Source organism: Camellia sinensis, chromosome 8, assembly GCF_055761805.1.
Source record: "Camellia sinensis isolate YWXY chromosome 8, ASM5576180v1, whole genome shotgun sequence".
Taxonomy (NCBI): domain Eukaryota; kingdom Viridiplantae; phylum Streptophyta; class Magnoliopsida; order Ericales; family Theaceae; genus Camellia; species Camellia sinensis.
The window spans coordinates 197,655,054-197,672,807 of NC_138968.1; the positions used below are offsets into that span (position 1 = coordinate 197,655,054).

At 31.9% G+C, this 17,754-nt stretch overlaps 1 protein-coding gene across 1 annotated transcript; it reads right to left on the reverse strand.

Moving 5' to 3' along the window:
* Window positions 1-11,810: 11,810 nt before the first annotated feature.
* On the reverse strand, window positions 11,811-14,710 carry LOC114289310 (Lojap-related protein). Its single transcript, XM_028233004.2, has 5 exons — window positions 14,406-14,710; window positions 13,707-13,833; window positions 12,601-12,739; window positions 12,404-12,492; window positions 11,811-12,282 (listed from the first exon to the last, which is right to left on the reverse strand). Exons 1-5 carry the CDS (start codon window positions 14,586-14,588, stop codon window positions 12,161-12,163), a joined length of 660 nt encoding a protein of 219 aa, XP_028088805.1. The 5' UTR covers window positions 14,589-14,710; the 3' UTR covers window positions 11,811-12,160.
* Window positions 14,711-17,754: the final 3,044 nt, after the last annotated feature.

Below are 17,754 nucleotides of genomic sequence, written 5' to 3' on the forward strand. Positions count from 1 at the left end.
GTAGGAGAGAACCTGGTTATAGGTAGAGATTTTAATAGCTGTGATGGTATAGATAAACTAGGCTATGAAATGGTGCATGGTGGATACAGTTTTGGTGACAGAAATGAGGCTGGAGAGAGTATCTTAGATTTTGCGTTGGCTTCTAACCTGATGGTAGCCAATACTATGTATAAGAAGAAAGAGAAGCATTTGATAACCTTTAAGAGTATGTCAGTTAAGAGCCAAATAGACTACTTCTTAGTAAGAAAAGTAGACTGCCTAAAATGCAATGATTGTAAGGTGATTCCTAGAGAGAGCCTGACCTCTTAACATAGGATTTTGGTACTAGATTTATGTTTTAGAGGGCAATACCAAGTTAGGAAGGATGGTGGGACCTAAAAGGGGATAAATTAGAAATATTTAAGAATATAATAGATAAAGAAGGTACTTGGGACTTGGAAGATGATACTAACTCTATGTGGAACTCGATGGCCAATTGTATGAGGAGAATCTCAAGGGAAGTGCTTGGAGAGTCGAAAGGAACGAGACCCAGCTCTAAGAAAACTTGGTGGTGAAAGGAAGAGGTTCAAGCAGTAGTTAAGGCAAAAAAAGAGTGCTTTAAAAAGTGGCAAAAGGATAGAACTGAAAAAAACCTTAAGAGTTATAGATTGGCTAATAAGGAGGTCAAGAAAGTAGTGAGAGAGGCTAAGTTGAAAGCTTATGATGACCTATACACTAGACTAGATAGTAAGAAGGGAGAGAAGAGGGCATACAAACTCGCTAAGATACGAGAGAGGAAAGCAAGAGATTTTAATTAAGTTAAGTACATCAAGAGTGAGGATTCCAAGGTATTGGCACTACTAAAAAAAAGTACTTTTTGCGACCGCTACACGCCGTCGCAAATAATAAAAAAACAGTCGCAAAAGACTTTTTTGCAATGACCCATACGACGGCAAATAAGGGTCGCGAATGTGGGGGTGGCAAATACTTTTTGCGACCGCAAAACAGCAGTCGCAAACTATTTGCAGCCGCCTAACCTACTGATATTTTGCCATCGCAAAAAAGTTTAAAAAATGCCTCACAATGTATTAGCGACCATCTTCTTACCATCGCAAAAAAAAAACAAAAAAAAAAATACTTACAATCACATATATATACATATATATTTATATATATTCAAATATTATATACCATAAAAGTAAAGACATATTTGCAAAAATCTCAACATTCATACATTATTTTTCATTTCTTCTCTTAATAAAATTCTCTTTCTTAAAAAAAAAAAAAAAAGTGTGCAACAATAACAAAGAGTTCCTGAAAGAATCCTACAAAGGTTTTTCATCTCTTGCAATTACAAAGAACATTTGAGGTTACAGTAGTTCTGATTCTAAGAATCCTTCACAGTCTTGTTACAGAGGCGGAAGAAGAGCAACAACTCTTGAGATTACAGACATCTTTTGATTTCGTCATCTGCTTTAGGAGAGAGACAGAGAGAAAGAAAGCAAAGTAGCTCAAGTATTAACCCGAGGAAACATGGAGCCCACGAATGCTTTAAAATAGCAACAATGATCCATATAATTTCTGTAAATTCATTTTAAATTCTGACAAACGATAGTTAGGTGTTAAACAATCAAAATTCACAAGCCCAAACATACAAAGCAACACTAGCAATATGATTATGAGCAAAATAAAGAGAAAATGTTAACCTATGAACAAAAAAGTGATTTCCGGACACATCAAAAAGTACGCAGCAACAATGACAAGAATGCTTGTTTGTCTTATCTCTATTCATTTTCATTTTCAACTATGTTTGACTGCATATTAGGCAAGAATTATCCATGGGAGTTTTTCAACTGCCTCATAGTTTCTCTTTATCTTATCTAATCATGTGACATTAACACTTCTTCTACACTTTCATGTCTTTCTTTCCTCGGAACTATCACAAACCTCAAAATATACTTTCCATTAAATCAAAGAAACTAAACAATCAAAAAGAATTGAAAGTGAATTAATACATTACACAATTAAAAAATTAGACTACACTTTGTGACTCGTCATCCTTTGTACCTAAATTCTTCCATTTCCTAATCAGATGACAGTCTTGAAATTTAAGTTAGCAATGAAAAACTCCGAACATCACAAAAGACAATATCCAGCAATCACTTGGTCAGATAACAATTTTCAAACTATAAGAAACTAGTTAGTCAAACAAGCTACAAGTAGATGACAGGAAAATCCTCTTTTAAGTAGTCGATACTCATTTTCTACAATAAAACAAATAGCTTATTGAATACAGGAAATTAAGCCACAATAACATAAAACATGATAATGCTACAAGTAATGCTTCCAATTTCAACATGTGATCATGGAATTTAGAACAAGAAATTAAGAAAGGTCCTACTAGTGTGAGATCATATAATTACTACCATGCTAACAAATAAATCTTCAAGGTAATAGGTGATAAATTAAAGGCATCAGTTTCAGAAGCCAAAATCATCTTAGAAGTAATGGGAAGGTAAATTTAGCACCCGAAAAAAAAAAAAAAAAAACCCATGTGAGAACTTGAAAATACCTTGTAAGCAATCACAATTCTCAGCCTCCTTCCTCACAACATCAAGAATAGAATCAAGGCGCACACTATTCAAAAAAAAAGAAAAAAAGAATCGATAACCTTAGATTTATTTACATGATCTCTCATATCATGCAGTTTGAGAAAATCTCCATCATCAAAATTGTTCACTCTCACATTTATTTACAATTTTCAACAATTGTAACAGTGTTGCTCTCCATTATTCAAAATTTTAATGATAATTTAAGTTGTCATAGTACACCATTTAAATAGGGGAAGGATTAGAAAAATATGATCATTACATTAAGCATTAAAAAACTGCAACCTCACCGATTTGCAGAGATGTAACGTGCAATTTGCATATACTGGATGGCAGATAGACCATGTATGAGGTATACAAAACATAGTTGCATAGTAATAGCAATCTGTAAATTCTTTTTCTTGGAGTAAATTACAAAAATATAAATGTCAATTCGTAATTTGCACAAATAAATAGACAAGAAAATGGTCACCCAATCCAATCAGATTAATGAATAAACCAAAGAATTTGAAAAATGAACATAATTGCAAGATTATCCAATCTGAAAGTTTTGCCTCCAAACACATACGTAAGAAGACTTCCTGCTTAGCTTCACCATGGACTTCAAATTATGATTTGCCAGATTCAGTAGGCTTCAATTCTCCATTGCCATTCTAATAATTCAAAAAATAAAATAAAATAAAATCAATTTATAAAAAATCCAACTCTTAGTTCAGAACAGGGAATTAATAATATCAAGACAAACTAAAAAAATCCAAGGCAGCATTTAGGCATACACATAAAAATAGACTTATAGGTACTGTAAATTTTTAAGCTGGCCAAGCTAAGGGACCAAAAATTGGCTAGATAATGTTGCATTTCCAAGATCACTAAAGAAGAGACAAAGAACCATCATAGAAGACCTCAAAAATTGGGAGAAAGTTATGTACTTCATGAAGTTCAAAATGTTTTCATGTGCATTGATATCATCAAAGAAGATAGCTTACACTCTTATCACACTATTTTCATTTTTTATTTGGATCAAACCTATGGCATAGATCAATCATCAACCCCATGTATATATCCTATATTTTAATTTTGATTTAAAACCAATTAGTCACATATAGAGTACAACATCACTGTTAATTTAATTGTCCTTTATTTTATCCCCTTGTGTACTAAGGTCTAGCCTACACACAAACTTGTAGGCACATTGTATATTGAGAACATAGGATTATGACTAAATATTAGGTTTGTTATAGAACTTGACATGGCCTGAGATGTTGAATTAGAGATTTGAAAATGAGTTACTACAAGCACTTCTTGAAGTTAAAAGTTTGTTCAACATAGGATTATGAACTTGATTGATGCTTATATTAGTTAGTGCTGTTAGTCTATATAAGCTTGCAGTTTTGACTAATCATGTATGCTTTGGTTTAGGGAAGAGTAAGAGAAGTACCCTATCACAATCTTATTAACCATTATTCAAAGAAAGAACCTTTCCATAATTTTATATTTATACCAAATTGATATTAACATTGTCACTCACAATATAAAAAGATACTAGTCAGTGAAGTTTAGTGTTATAAAAATTACATAATAGACTAAGCAAGAGATATTGGGTGCATGTCCAACTAGGCACATTGGACACAAATCCTGTACTCTTTTAAGTCTTACACATGTGTCAAGTGTTCAACACCATTACTTCTTGCATTTAGAAAAGTCGAAAGCAACACAAGAGATAATCAAGCATTATTAAAGGTCAAGCAGGGGACCTTAATTGTGTTCTTCCACACTCTTCCATCCCATAAAATTAAAACCACAATTTAGAATACTAAGAATAATTACATGTTGTGAAACACATTACCATTGCTTCTTTGAATATATACTCCTGTAAGTGAATGCAATATTTGAAATCATCACACTAATGAAATCAGTCTAGTTGAAAGAAAGTTCCGTCAGTGATGCCATTGATACGCCTAATATAGAATTTGAAAGGATTATCATCAGCAAAAGAATATGTTGCTCAATTTATTTGATCAAGCCTTTGGTTCTTGACTTAATCACAAAACCGTTTGTAAACAAATTTTATTCAAATGCTTGATAAAAATCTAATTACATGTACAGATACGTACGTAATTTATACTGTGATAGGCTACTTGATTAGTTTTATGACAGTATCACTTTTTATTAAAAATAATATACCTAGCAAATCAGGTTTAGAGAAGCAGTAATTTTGATTCAACATGAAGACAAATGAACTAATAGATAGGAACAAAGTTGAACATTTACCAAAAACAATAGGGGCTAATGATAGCCATAAGGGCAAGGGAATCTGGTGGCCCAAAATAAATTGAGAAACAGCAACATTGAAGAATGGCTCGAGTGCTGTAGAAGAACATCACAAATGTAATTAGGTTTACAATAGTAAGTATTAAACAGGAGCATCATAAACTCAGTTTTATGACAACTAAAAGTTAGTCTATTCATCAAACTATTTTCCAAGCAGATGCTAAGAGGGGGGAAAAAAAGGCTTAAACACCAGGGTTTATGGAGCTACAAAATACATTTAAACTGAAAATACAAATCAAAATAGCTAGATGCTATCATTCTTACTGCTATTTTGTGAATTTTCAGAATGTAAATGTGGGGAAAATTATTATTGTGCTTCACACGTTAACTTTAATATGAAACTAATTTTTTTAAGCTGTAAAAAATTCAAAAAATAAATAAATAAACAAAACACTAACTATACTACAAAAAAATTTCAATTAAAATTCCAATGCACCTTCATCAGACAAAATACTAAAATAAAACAAGTCTATACAAAATTTAGGCTATAGAAATTCTTTGTTTGAATAACGTGTCATAAATTCTTTTTAAAAACTATATGTAATCGTGAGTAACAAAGCCATATATATATATACATATATATATATATATATATATATAGAGAGAGAGAGAGAGAGAGAGAGAGGAGAATAAAAAGTAAATGAATCCTACCCTAACTTTTGCTCTCTCATAGTATTTCTCCTAAATTCTATGAAATTTTTGAAATTGGCTATGAATCATAGAACAAAAAATAATCAAATTCAGATGTGTGTACATAAATATGCATGTATATGTGAGAAGAATTGAAAATAGATAGAAACATTTCAGATGAGAAAAGAAAGAATTGCAAATAATTGAAAACCTAGATTTCCTAAGTCAGATAGAGAGAGAAGCAGAGGTGATAGAGGAGGTTGAGGATTGCAAAATTACCTGTATTCTCACAAGACACCAATGAAATCACCTAATTTGCAATGAAATGACCTAAAAATTCAACAAATTGACAGGTACATTACAAGTTTCTGAATTCAAAAACAATTTAAGAGAGAGAGAAGAGAGATTGAGAAATCGAAGGAGAAAGAGTGAGATTGAGAAATCGAGAGAGAGCGAGAGCGCCATACCTGTGACAACCATTGGTGAGTGCAAGAGAGAGCTAGAGCACATTGAGAGCTGCCATCATAGAGAGAGAGAGAGAGATAGAGAGAGATAGAGATAGAGAGAGAGAGAATTATGAAATTGAAATTGGAAAAAATTAATTAAAGAAAGTCGTGTACTTTTAAAAACATTAGCCACTTATTATTTGCATCCCTTTTAAGTAATGGCTGTTGGTAATATATATATATATATATATATATATATATATATATATTTTGTGACCGCTTATTTGACAGTCGCAAAAGAAGTAGAAGCAAAAAGTGACTTTTCTAGTAGTGTGGTGAGGGATGAAGAGATTAAGGAAAGATGGAAGAACTATTTTGAGAAACTATTAAATGAAGAACATGGAGGTACAACAATAGAGGAAGAAATAACTAGCAATACGATAAACCAATACTATAGGTTCTATCGCAGAATTAAGAACTTTGAAGTAGAGATTGCACTTAAGAAGATAAAATCAAATAAGGCTTTAGGACCAGATGATATCCCTATTGAAGCTTGGAAGTGTTTGGGTAAAAAGGGGGTTGCTTGGTTGACTAGGATGTTTAGCAAAATTTTGTTGACTGGGAACGTGCCAGATGAATGGAGGAAGAGTATTTTAGTGCCAATCTATAAGAATAAAGGAGATGTCCAGAGTTACAACAACTATAGAGGAATCAAGCAAATGTGTCACATAATGAAAGTGTGGGAGAGGGTGATAGAACGCTGATTGCGAGATATAACAGAGGTGTCAGATAATCAATTTGGGTTTATGCCAAGTAGGTCAACAATTGAAGCGATCTATCTTTTGAGAAGAGTAATAGAAAAGTATAGAGAAAAGAAAAGAGACATGCATATGGTGTTTATTGACCTTGAGAGAGCATATGATAGAGTGCCCCGAGATATAATATGGTGGGTGTTAGCGAAAAAAGGGGTGACAAAATATTACATTGATGTAATTAGGAACATGTATGAAGAGGTGGTGACTACTATTAGATCGCCTGCTGCAGAGACAAATGAATTTCCTATCACTATAAGGTTACACCAAGGATCTACCTTAAATCCTTGTCTTTTTGCTTTAGTTATGGATGAGTTGACGAGAAATATCCAGGATGACGTGCTATGGTATATGCTTTTTGCAGACGATATAGTGCTAGTGGATGAGACTAGAGAAGGAGTTAATACAAAGTTAGAGATTTGGAGAAAAACTCTTGAATCTAAAGGATTTTGGATAAGCAGAACTAAGACAGAGTACATGGAGTGTAAATTTAGTAACAGTAACAATGAAAACAGAGGAGAAGTGAAGATTAAGAATCAAGAACTGCGTAAGAGTGAACATGTTCGTTATTTAGGGTCAATTATTATAACAGCAAAGGAGATTGATGCGGATGTGGCTTATAGAATTAAGACGGGATTGTGTAAATGGAGAAGTGCATCTGGGGTACTGTGCGATAGACGAATACCCACTAGGCTTAAATGTAAGTTCTATAGAATGGTTATTAGACCAGCGATGTTGTATGGGACGGAGTGTTGGGCAACCAAGAAACAACATGTATATAAGATGAGTGTGCCTGAGATGAGAATGCTAAGGTAGATGTGTGGCAAGACTAGACAAGACAGAATTATGAATGAGTGTATTCGGGAATGGATAGAAGTAGCACCGATAGAAGATAAGTTGACAGAGAATCGATTGAGATGGTTTGGTCATATTCAACGGAGACCAACAGAGGTAGTAGTGAAGAGATGCGATGCTGTAACGGTAGATAGAAGTGTTAGGGAACTGGATAGGCCTAGATTAACATTGGTTAGCTTTGTAAATAAAGATATGGATCTACTTAATTTGACTAACGAAATGGCCTTTGATAGGGCCGCGTAAAAAAGAAGGATTCATGTAGTCGACCCCATTTGATGGGACTTAAGGCTTGGTTTGGTTTGGTAAATGGAAGCATAAGTTTTATTTTATGTAAGTGAAACAATTCACCTTTTTTTTTTTTCAATGTGGAATTGTAAAATAGAAGGTAAATGGAACCTAACCAACGAGAATTTTCTTAGTTGTTTAAAATTAATAATTTTAAAATAAAGGTTTGGAGCTTCTAGAAGGTTTCTTCCTAAAAATTCCCTTTTCCTTATATGATATACTAGCCTATCATCCGTGCTATGCACGGGATAATTATAGATATTTATATTTGTTTTAGATTTTTTTTAATATATAAACTATGTTTTTAAAGATTTTTTATAAAAATAATTTAACAATCCTATCACTAACCATGGTGTATGAGAGAAGTTGAAAAAGGTACTGCAGTAGCTATATACAGATTGTATCTATAATTATTTGTATGAGGGGATTTTAAATATTGATCAGAGGATTTTGACAAAATCAATAAACACAGGCATGTGGAAAGACATGTGGATTGAAAAAAGTTAATAAATGCTGATAAGGAGATTTTGACCAAATCAATAAATGCTGAGTTTTTTTTTTTAAATAAAAAATTTAGAAAATTCAGATTGAGATATTGAAACTCCCACAAGCCTTGGGTTAAAAACCCCCTTTTGCTTAATATATAGTATAGTATAGTATAGATAGATAGATATTATAAGATGAGAGGAATAAAGTGCTATCTTATTATAATGAAGGAGATCTTATAAAAAAACGTGTAGACATGAATGCCCTCCTATTTTATTGTGTTTACAATTATTTATATATGTGAATTGTGATTTTTAAATGTCTTCTTTTTTTTTTCTTTTTTATATTATATTAAAGTTTAATATTTTGATAATAATCATATGTGTTAGACTTTTCAAGAAATTAAATGTTTTTTTTTATTATATTATATTAAAGTTTAATATTTTGATAATAAGACTTTTCAAGGAATTTTTTTTATGCTTGTTCTTAATGCATTAAAGTGTTATTATGAGGGATAATAATCATATGTGTTGGGAATTTTCAAATAATTCATATGTGTTGGAGTTCAAAGAATTTTTTTTATACTTGTTCTTAATGCATTAAAGTGTTAATATGAGGGTAAGATTTGGGAGTTGAGAGAAATTAATAAATGTTAAGATTTATTTTTTTTAAATAAAAAAATCAAGATATTTAGATTGAGAGATTGGAGCTCCCATAAGACTTTGGGTTAAAAATCTCTTTTTGCTTAATATATAGTATATATAGATTTGGAATAATTTTTCAATGAAAAAAAATTGGTTTAAGTTTTCTAAAAACACTTTTCAGAAAATTCTACTTTCTTATTTTTCATATTTTTTTGTTTTTACTAATTTTTTTAATATTTTAAACAATTTTTTTAATTTTTAGGCACATTTAACATAAATATACTTAAAAAGTATAATTTTCGTGAAAAAAAATCTTAAAAAAATTCACTAAATATAAAAAATAAAAATAAAAAATATGAAAATTTAATACATTTTTTTTGTATTTTTGTGTATTTATTAATTTTTTAAAATATTTTTTCACAAATATTTTACTTTTTAGACATATCTTAGTGAGATGCATCTAAAAAAGTAAAAAAAATATTTAAAATTTTAAAAATATTTACTAAAAATAAAGAGTATAAAAAACAAAAAAAAATTTCAAAAAATTTAATTCAAAAAACTCAAACCAAACATATTGAATGTTGTTCTAAACAGCATCGCAGACTGTCTTTTTCGCAAAGTTTGTTAGGTCAACTAAAATTGGGCACCGGATTTGACCCCCTTTAAGTTCATTCTCAGTCAGCAACAGAGGATTCGATGTTTAGATCTTTCAAGTTGCAAGACCCGACTACACCATATGATCAGGTTAGAGATTTGGACAGAGAATCCAAACTTTCTTTCTATTTCAAGTTTGAATTTGAATTTAAATTTTTTTTGGGTCCTCCAACTTTGTTGGGTATATACCATGACTTTGTTGTGTATATACCATAACTTTTGCAGAGGTTGGAAACAAACCAAGAAAGTTTTAGGTAACGTTTGGTAGAGTTTTTTAATTATGATTTGAGAATATATAGAGTTGTATTTTGAGTTTATAAGTTTTGAAATTATGATTTGAGTATAAAAAATTTGTTTGGTAAATGAATTTTGAATATAGTTTTGAAAAGAGTTTTGAATTGAGTGGATAATTTTTGATATGACATATGATATTTGATATAAAAATTTACAACTCATAACTAAAAACACAACTCAAAATTCTATTTAAAACTCATAAAAAAAATTTAAAAAATTTGAATTTTTTTATTTAAAATATTAAAAATAACAGTTGCCAATTATTATATAAAAAAAAAAATGCCGTTCTGATCAACCGGCAGGACGTCTAATTAGCCCCTATTTTCCTACTTTGGAAAGAGTTTTTAAAAGTGAATGTAAAATTAATTTTTAAAAACCCTAAACAAATAAGAAACAAGGAGTGAAATATGTTTGGAAAAGCCAACTAAACACAGCCTTAATTTTTAAATGGGCAATGATATCATGATGCTAGATATCACGCCATGTCTGCATATTTCGGCAGAACAAAATCAACCATCCAAATGTCGAACATCAAAGACAGAAAACATGTTTAAGGGTGAACAATGTATAACATCCCCGCTTAGAACAATGTTGCCATAGCTTTGTCCTCCTATACTACAGTTTTACTCCAAAATCAATACCGACTAGTCTGTTCATCTTTAGCAAACAATATTACCATTAGGGTTATATTTGGTTCATAAATTTAGAGAGGGATTTAGAAAATGAGAAGAAAAAAAAAAAAAGAGGTGAAATAAGATTAAAATACACTTACATTTCATCTAGTTTCACATACCTTTTCCCTTTCCACATCTCTTTCCAAAAACCAAACACTGCCTGAGGAAATTAACCTAGAGTGGATATAACTAGGGATGGCAATTTGAACCCGGCCTGACGGGGATCCGATCCCTCGACCCTGATTAGGATGATTTTTTCCCGAAAAATACCCCCGTGGGGACGGGGATGGTATTCGAAATTAAATCCCCAACCAGGTTTGGGCCGGGGACGGTGATCAGTGTTCAAGCCCCGATCTGTTCCCAACCTCGAATTTTTCCAAAGTAAAATTACTATTTTACCCCTCTTTATATGGGTATATAAACCACCCCTTTCACACTCACACAACACTGTGCACCTCTTATCTCTCTCTCTCAAACCCTTCGCCGATTGCCCTCCTCCGCCGATTGAGCCACCACAACTCCACCACGGTTTGTGACAGTCCGGCAATGACACCATCACCACTGTTTGAGCACTTTTCCTCTCTTTCTCTCGATCGATTTGTTATATATATATATATTAGATTTGTTATATATATATATATATATGTTAGATCTGATTTTTTTCTTTTTTTTTGTGAGCTCATTAGATCTGTTAATGGTGATGAACAGATCTGTTGATCTGAATTTTTTTTTTTTTTATTTACATTTGAACAAATCTGTTGTATCTAATTTATTTACATTTTTTTTTATTTACATTTGAGCAAATCTATTAATGGTGATGAACAGATCTCTCTCTCTCTCTCTTCGTTGTTATTGTTGATGATGAACAAATCTGTTGTATCTAATTTTTTTTTTTTTTGGCCGGGGATTTTTCGGGGTCGGGGAAACCCGATCCCCGTTAGGGGGCGGAGGCAGGGGCGGATATAGGTTCCCCATCGGGGATCGGGGCTGGGGATGGGTGAATTTCCACTATCGGGGATTGGAGACGGAGAGGATGATCCCCGCCCCCGCCCGCCCCGTTGCCATTCGTAGATATAACAATGTACAACAACACTTGGAAGGTAATAGCACCTAGAGTAAATGAGGTCTCCCATTCTCATTCAGTAAGAAAGATACTGCAGAATCAATTGACACTTTTAACTACAGTACAAACAGAGCAATCTTCTACAATAATAAATTACATTTTAGCTTAAGTCATCCCTACCACTCCGCTCCATCACTGATGAACAACCGTCATCCTGAGCAAGCAAACCGAGCATGTTGAGATCACCAATCAACATTTAGATCTCTGCAGCTGTTATGGCAATAGATGTCAGTTAAACCAAAGCAGGCAAATATGAAGTATTTCCTCTTCAGTCAGCCAACATCAACATCCATCATTAGAAGCACTTTAATATCTTCATTAAATTCTGGAAGCCTTTTTCAGCTGCGAAATGGTTGTTGGTTTTCAAAGGGCAACTCGATGAGTGTTGCGTTGCCATAAAATTCCTCCAAGTTATAGAAAGCTCGCTGTTGTGGGAGAAAAATGTGGACAACTACATCACCTGGAATCAAACCAAAGATCAATAAATATCTGTTTGTGTTATTGACACAAGGAACTTTTCCATATTAAAATTCATAATTGACGTGATGTGATTAATCAAGATGTTTCATAACCATAAGTACCAAAGTCCAACAAGGTCCACGAGTTAGGTTTTGAGTCCCCAGATGCAACTCTTCCATATTGTTTCTCAGCTAGATCTTTTATCTTGGTCCTACATAACAAAATACGATCAGTCTTGTTGAAAGTACTGACGTATGTATGATTAACCCATCCGGTCCAATTTTAACATATATGATAAAGTTGGAATAGCAGTTCATACCCGATAGCATCAATCTGAGGGCGAGAAAATGCAGTAGCAATGATAAAAAAACGAGTCCAATATACAAGAGGCTTCACAAAGAGGACCCTAATATCTCCAGCCTTCACCTCACTTGCAACCTTAGCCACCGCAACAGCAACTAGACAAATGACACAAAACCATCAATAGCACAGTAGTAGACATAAGGGACAGAAAGGATAAGAAAGAAATAACAAGCAAAGTAACACATTGTTCACAAACCAAACTGAAAATACATCACAGGAACAGGGATCTTAAAAAACATAACAGACCAGACTGACAAGAAGTTAATGAGATGTTATGATTTTTGAATATTGCATATGACTTGTGGAAAAACCAGAATTTGAGACCGAACATCAATGTAGATTCATCTGTTCTTATCTTTCAGCACTGTGCTTAAAAAAGCAAACACTGACTACACAAAGTACAATTGTCCTGTATATATCAATCTCCAACATAAAAGATAACATCATAGTCAACCTCAAAGCATCTGCATTTTGTTTGCATATAGCAGAAAGAAAGAAAATGTATTCTTTCTTTTCTTCCTTTTTTCTTTTCTTTTTTTTTTTTTAAATTTTAAATTTTAAAATTTGATTGCTTCGGGTCGAATAGAAACAACCGAATACATAATAGGGGAAACCCCATACCTCCTAACCGTACCAATAAACTATCCCCAAGCTCAAAAAGGGCAGATTTCAGTTCTATCAGAACTACGATAGACCTCACCAACCATTGGGTTTTCAGTAGACCATCAAACTTAAATTGGCGAAGGCAAATTTTACCAATTTTGTGTCTGAAATACTTGCTTTCAGCAGTTGCTCATTCGCATTTGAAAGCTCTTGACACCTTGACTATATGTCCCAAAAAACAAGATAACGAACACCATATGATTGTAAAAAAGAAAGTAATGCAGTATCAAGAGATATTAATGATAAAAGATAAAGAGCATAACAATAGTGGAAGCACTATCATCTCTAGATATCAGCCAAAAATATAACAGGAAGCCCAAACCATGAGATGAAAAGAGATCGTTGTGCATGTTCACAACAATTGAAATTATCATCCACTTGATAGTGAGATGAGCTTACAGGACAAGCTTTCAGCATCATCGTCAACCTCTGCACTAGGAGGCTTTTGGTCGTTTCTTTTGAAGACCACCTTCCCATATTTCTTAAACAGGTCATCAAACATATCATCAGTATCCTCACTAACATTCTGCAAAAAATATCGCTCATGTCAAAACACGTATCCCGTGACCACAAGCGCTACTTCACAATAGAAGTAAAGATGGACATAATTTCAATTAAATGATCAAACAAATACAAAGGGCAAGAAACATATATAACTATAGATGGGAATCAATGTCAATAAGAAAAAGAAAAAAAGGGCTAGTTCCACAAAATCATTCATTTGAACAACGAATAGTTTCAAAAAATGCAGACATCAACCCTTCAAAAACATAATCATTGGTTCTTCATCCAACCAACAGTAGAACGTTAGAAAAGTAACTACAAATCTGGGTCTTAAATATACAAGGGAAACCTTTTTTTTTTCCTTTATATTTTTCCAAACCAAGTATTCAATATAATGTCTAGTCGATGTAGCAACTCACATACATAATTGTGATAACTATAAAGACAAAGGTAATGTCATCCATTTTAGCATAAATGTTCAGTTGACAGTATTTAGACCAACAAGCACTCAAAATCAACAAAAAATGTATAAATGAATAGACTAATTTAAATCAACAGAAGGGTTGCAAAGAAATGTGAACTCATAGTTCATACCGAGCCAAGAGCCATCCGAGAAGACATGAAAGAGCCTGAAAGTTTTCTGGGTTTTACAGACAAGTTGAATTCTCCACGACCCAGAAGCTGGAGGTCGCCGGAAGTCCGGGGGATTCCGACATGGATTCCGGCGAAAGAAATACAGGGGAGGGAGTGAGAGATGAGGGCAGAGCACGCTTCCATGGCTTTTCCTCAAGGGTTCTGCTTATTGGAACATTTGCCCAAAACCAAAATCGCAAAAAGATTGAAAGAGGAAATGGGAATAGGAATTTTAATTTTTTTTTTTTCGTTGGAATAATTACATTTTATCACGTGATTTCACGCGTTTTTACATTATTTTATTAATATTGATAAATGTACTCATAAATTCTCTATAATTTTTTTTATTAATATTGATAAATGTACTTATAAATTCTCAATAATTTTGATTGAAGTGTAAAAGTTATGGGACGTGACAGAATTATTAAAAAGACTAGAATATTTTTTAATGTGCTTGGTTTTAATTTTCTGAATTTAAAAAAATTGAGTTTTTTATTTTTCGTGTTTTTTTTTGTTTTTAGTAAATATTTTTAACATTTTAAGCATTTTTTTTTACTTTTTTAGATACACCTTACTTAGATGTATCTAAAAAGTAAAATATTTGTGAAAAATATTTTAAAAAATTAATAAATACAACAAAATATGAAAAATATATTGAATTTTTGTTTTTTTATATATATTTTTGGTATTTAGTAAATTTTTTAAAAATTTTTTTCAACAAAATTATACTTTTTAAGTGTATTTATATTAGGTGTGTCTAAAAATTTTTAAAAAAAATCAGTAAAAAAAAAATGAAAAATAAGAAAATATAATTTTTTAAAAAGTGTTTTTAAAAAACTCAAACCAAACAAAGTGTTTATTTTTTTCTTCAATTTTCTTATGAATGTCATTTTACTTCTATTTTTCTCACAGTTGAACTCTCTCTCTATGAACTTCCTTTATATGTGTGTGTGTGTATATATATATATATATGAAATGCATCAAACCCACAACCTACAATACACTAGCGAATGACCCGTGCCTACAGCACTCCAAGTTATAAATAAATAAATAAACCACATTCAAGTTAATACACTTTTGACCAATGAAAAATAAAAGTTAAGACAAGCTAATGTAGAGATTCCATACTGGTAAAAATTCACCACATTGTAGTTATGATCCATTCAATCCATTAATGATTCTTCATAGTCAAGATTAAACTCCGTATCATAGTGTATACGAAACTTTCAATATGCACATATAAACAATTACAATTATTTTTAATTCCCTTATCCTTTTACTTTGTAATTACAATATGAAATCAGGAGAAATTAACTTAACACATATAGTTCATGAATTAATTTGAAACCAAAAAATAAATAATCAAGCATTCTATATGTATAGCCTCAGGTGTAGTCCCACTTTAAACTTGGTTCAACATCTCCATATACATTTTAGATCTGATTACTTCTTATTGCCAATAGCACACCACCATAAATTCATGATGCTTGAAAAAGATCAAAAGATCTATTTGCAAATCCAATTGCTATTACAAAGGGAATTACAGTCTCACAAACTAATATCTTTCAAATGGAACCAGTTGATCTTTTCATGTTAAATAAATTCATTCTATCCATTACGTTATACGCATACATATGTGTAAACATTTATAGTATTTAAAGAAGGAATGACAGTAAAAAAAAGGCTTTTACTTTAGATACGTGTCGTCTACCAGTTGTGCAATCCATGTCACCCACTTGTATATTCCGTCACCTAACTGTCTATAATTCAAGTGATGAAAATGAACTACAGAAGAAAAAAAAATTAGAGAAAATTTTAAAGAGGAGTGGAGAGTGGTACTTTAAGAAGAGCAATTTGATAAGGAAGTAGTGGTTACATACTGGCAAAGAAGAAAGACTGAGTGGGTGCAGTGGCTATTTGGCATGTCAACATCGTTAATTCCTCTGTATCAAATTGTAAACATCAACTCAACTTCGACTTCGGTGGATGATGTTACATGAGAGAGAGAGAGAGAGAGAGAGAGAGAGAGAGAGAACTTAGCCATTCAAAAAGCATCCAAATGGTTGTCATAGCATTCAAAACATGTTCTGAAATCTTCTTGTTACTCCATAATGGCACATTAGCAACTACAAATTAAAAACTGAATTGATATTTGAACTAAACTTCCAATGTCATCGCCTAGATGTTAACAAAGAAAATTTTGGAAGAAGAAATGATAAAGTTCACAAATTACAATTTAACGATTACCTAAATATTAAAAACTCAAATTCCATAATTTAGGAAAGAGGGCAAAACTCCCAATTTTGCCAAATCCACTTGGAAAAAAATAATAGTTCAAATATTATTTTGTGTTGAAGTTAAAAAAAAAAATGTAATTAACATAATCGGGCTTTTATCAAAAATGTGATCTAGTCAAAAACCCACAAATGAAACCAAATCAGTAGTAGAAAATGTTAGAAAAATTTATGATGAAATTCAGTCAATGGTGGCAAGTACTCCAAAGCCATATGGATAGAGGGTAAATTTCAGTCATCATCACAACATCTCACACCTTCAATTCAACACAAATTGAATCCACCCAACCAAACCAGTATAAAAATTAAAAATTAAAAAGCACATTAAGATTTAGCTGAGAGAAGGAGGAAGTGAATCAACAATTGTTAACAACTCTATTGAAGCTCTATTCAAAATCACTTAATAACAAAGGTTACATGCAAAAGCAAAATTAAATGTCCCAAATAAGCAATACTCAACGAAACAACCCCATCCACAAAACTTTTTAGTTCAAACTTCCCAATTTTATTTGATTATTCGAGTAAAAATGATAAAATTTATGATGAAATCATGAAACTGTCGTATTTATACTCAAAAGGCAGTATATATTCATTTTACTATTATTACCCAATACTATTAATTTAACTGAATTGAATCAATTTGACAAAGATATGAGCTATTGCACATTGTTTTTCTATGCATTTTGTTAGTTTTTTTAGACCAAGAATCAAATCATCTAATTCAAGCAATCAATTAAAACCACACACATATGCAGATGCCAAACTAATAATATAAAATTTAAGCTAAAGATGCACTGTTTTATGTCAATATCAATAACCTACCAATCAATAATACCAAGAACAAAAAGAGGTTAGATTCCACAATGAACATAATTAAATCATTACACTATGAAAAAAAATAGAATTTGGAAATCAAATTGACAGCAGGCTAACAAATAGAGGGCTTCTCTGTTAAACTAACTAATAATGATGAAATTCTAAACAACCAGTTAGAGGATTCTGTGTAAATAAGAAGA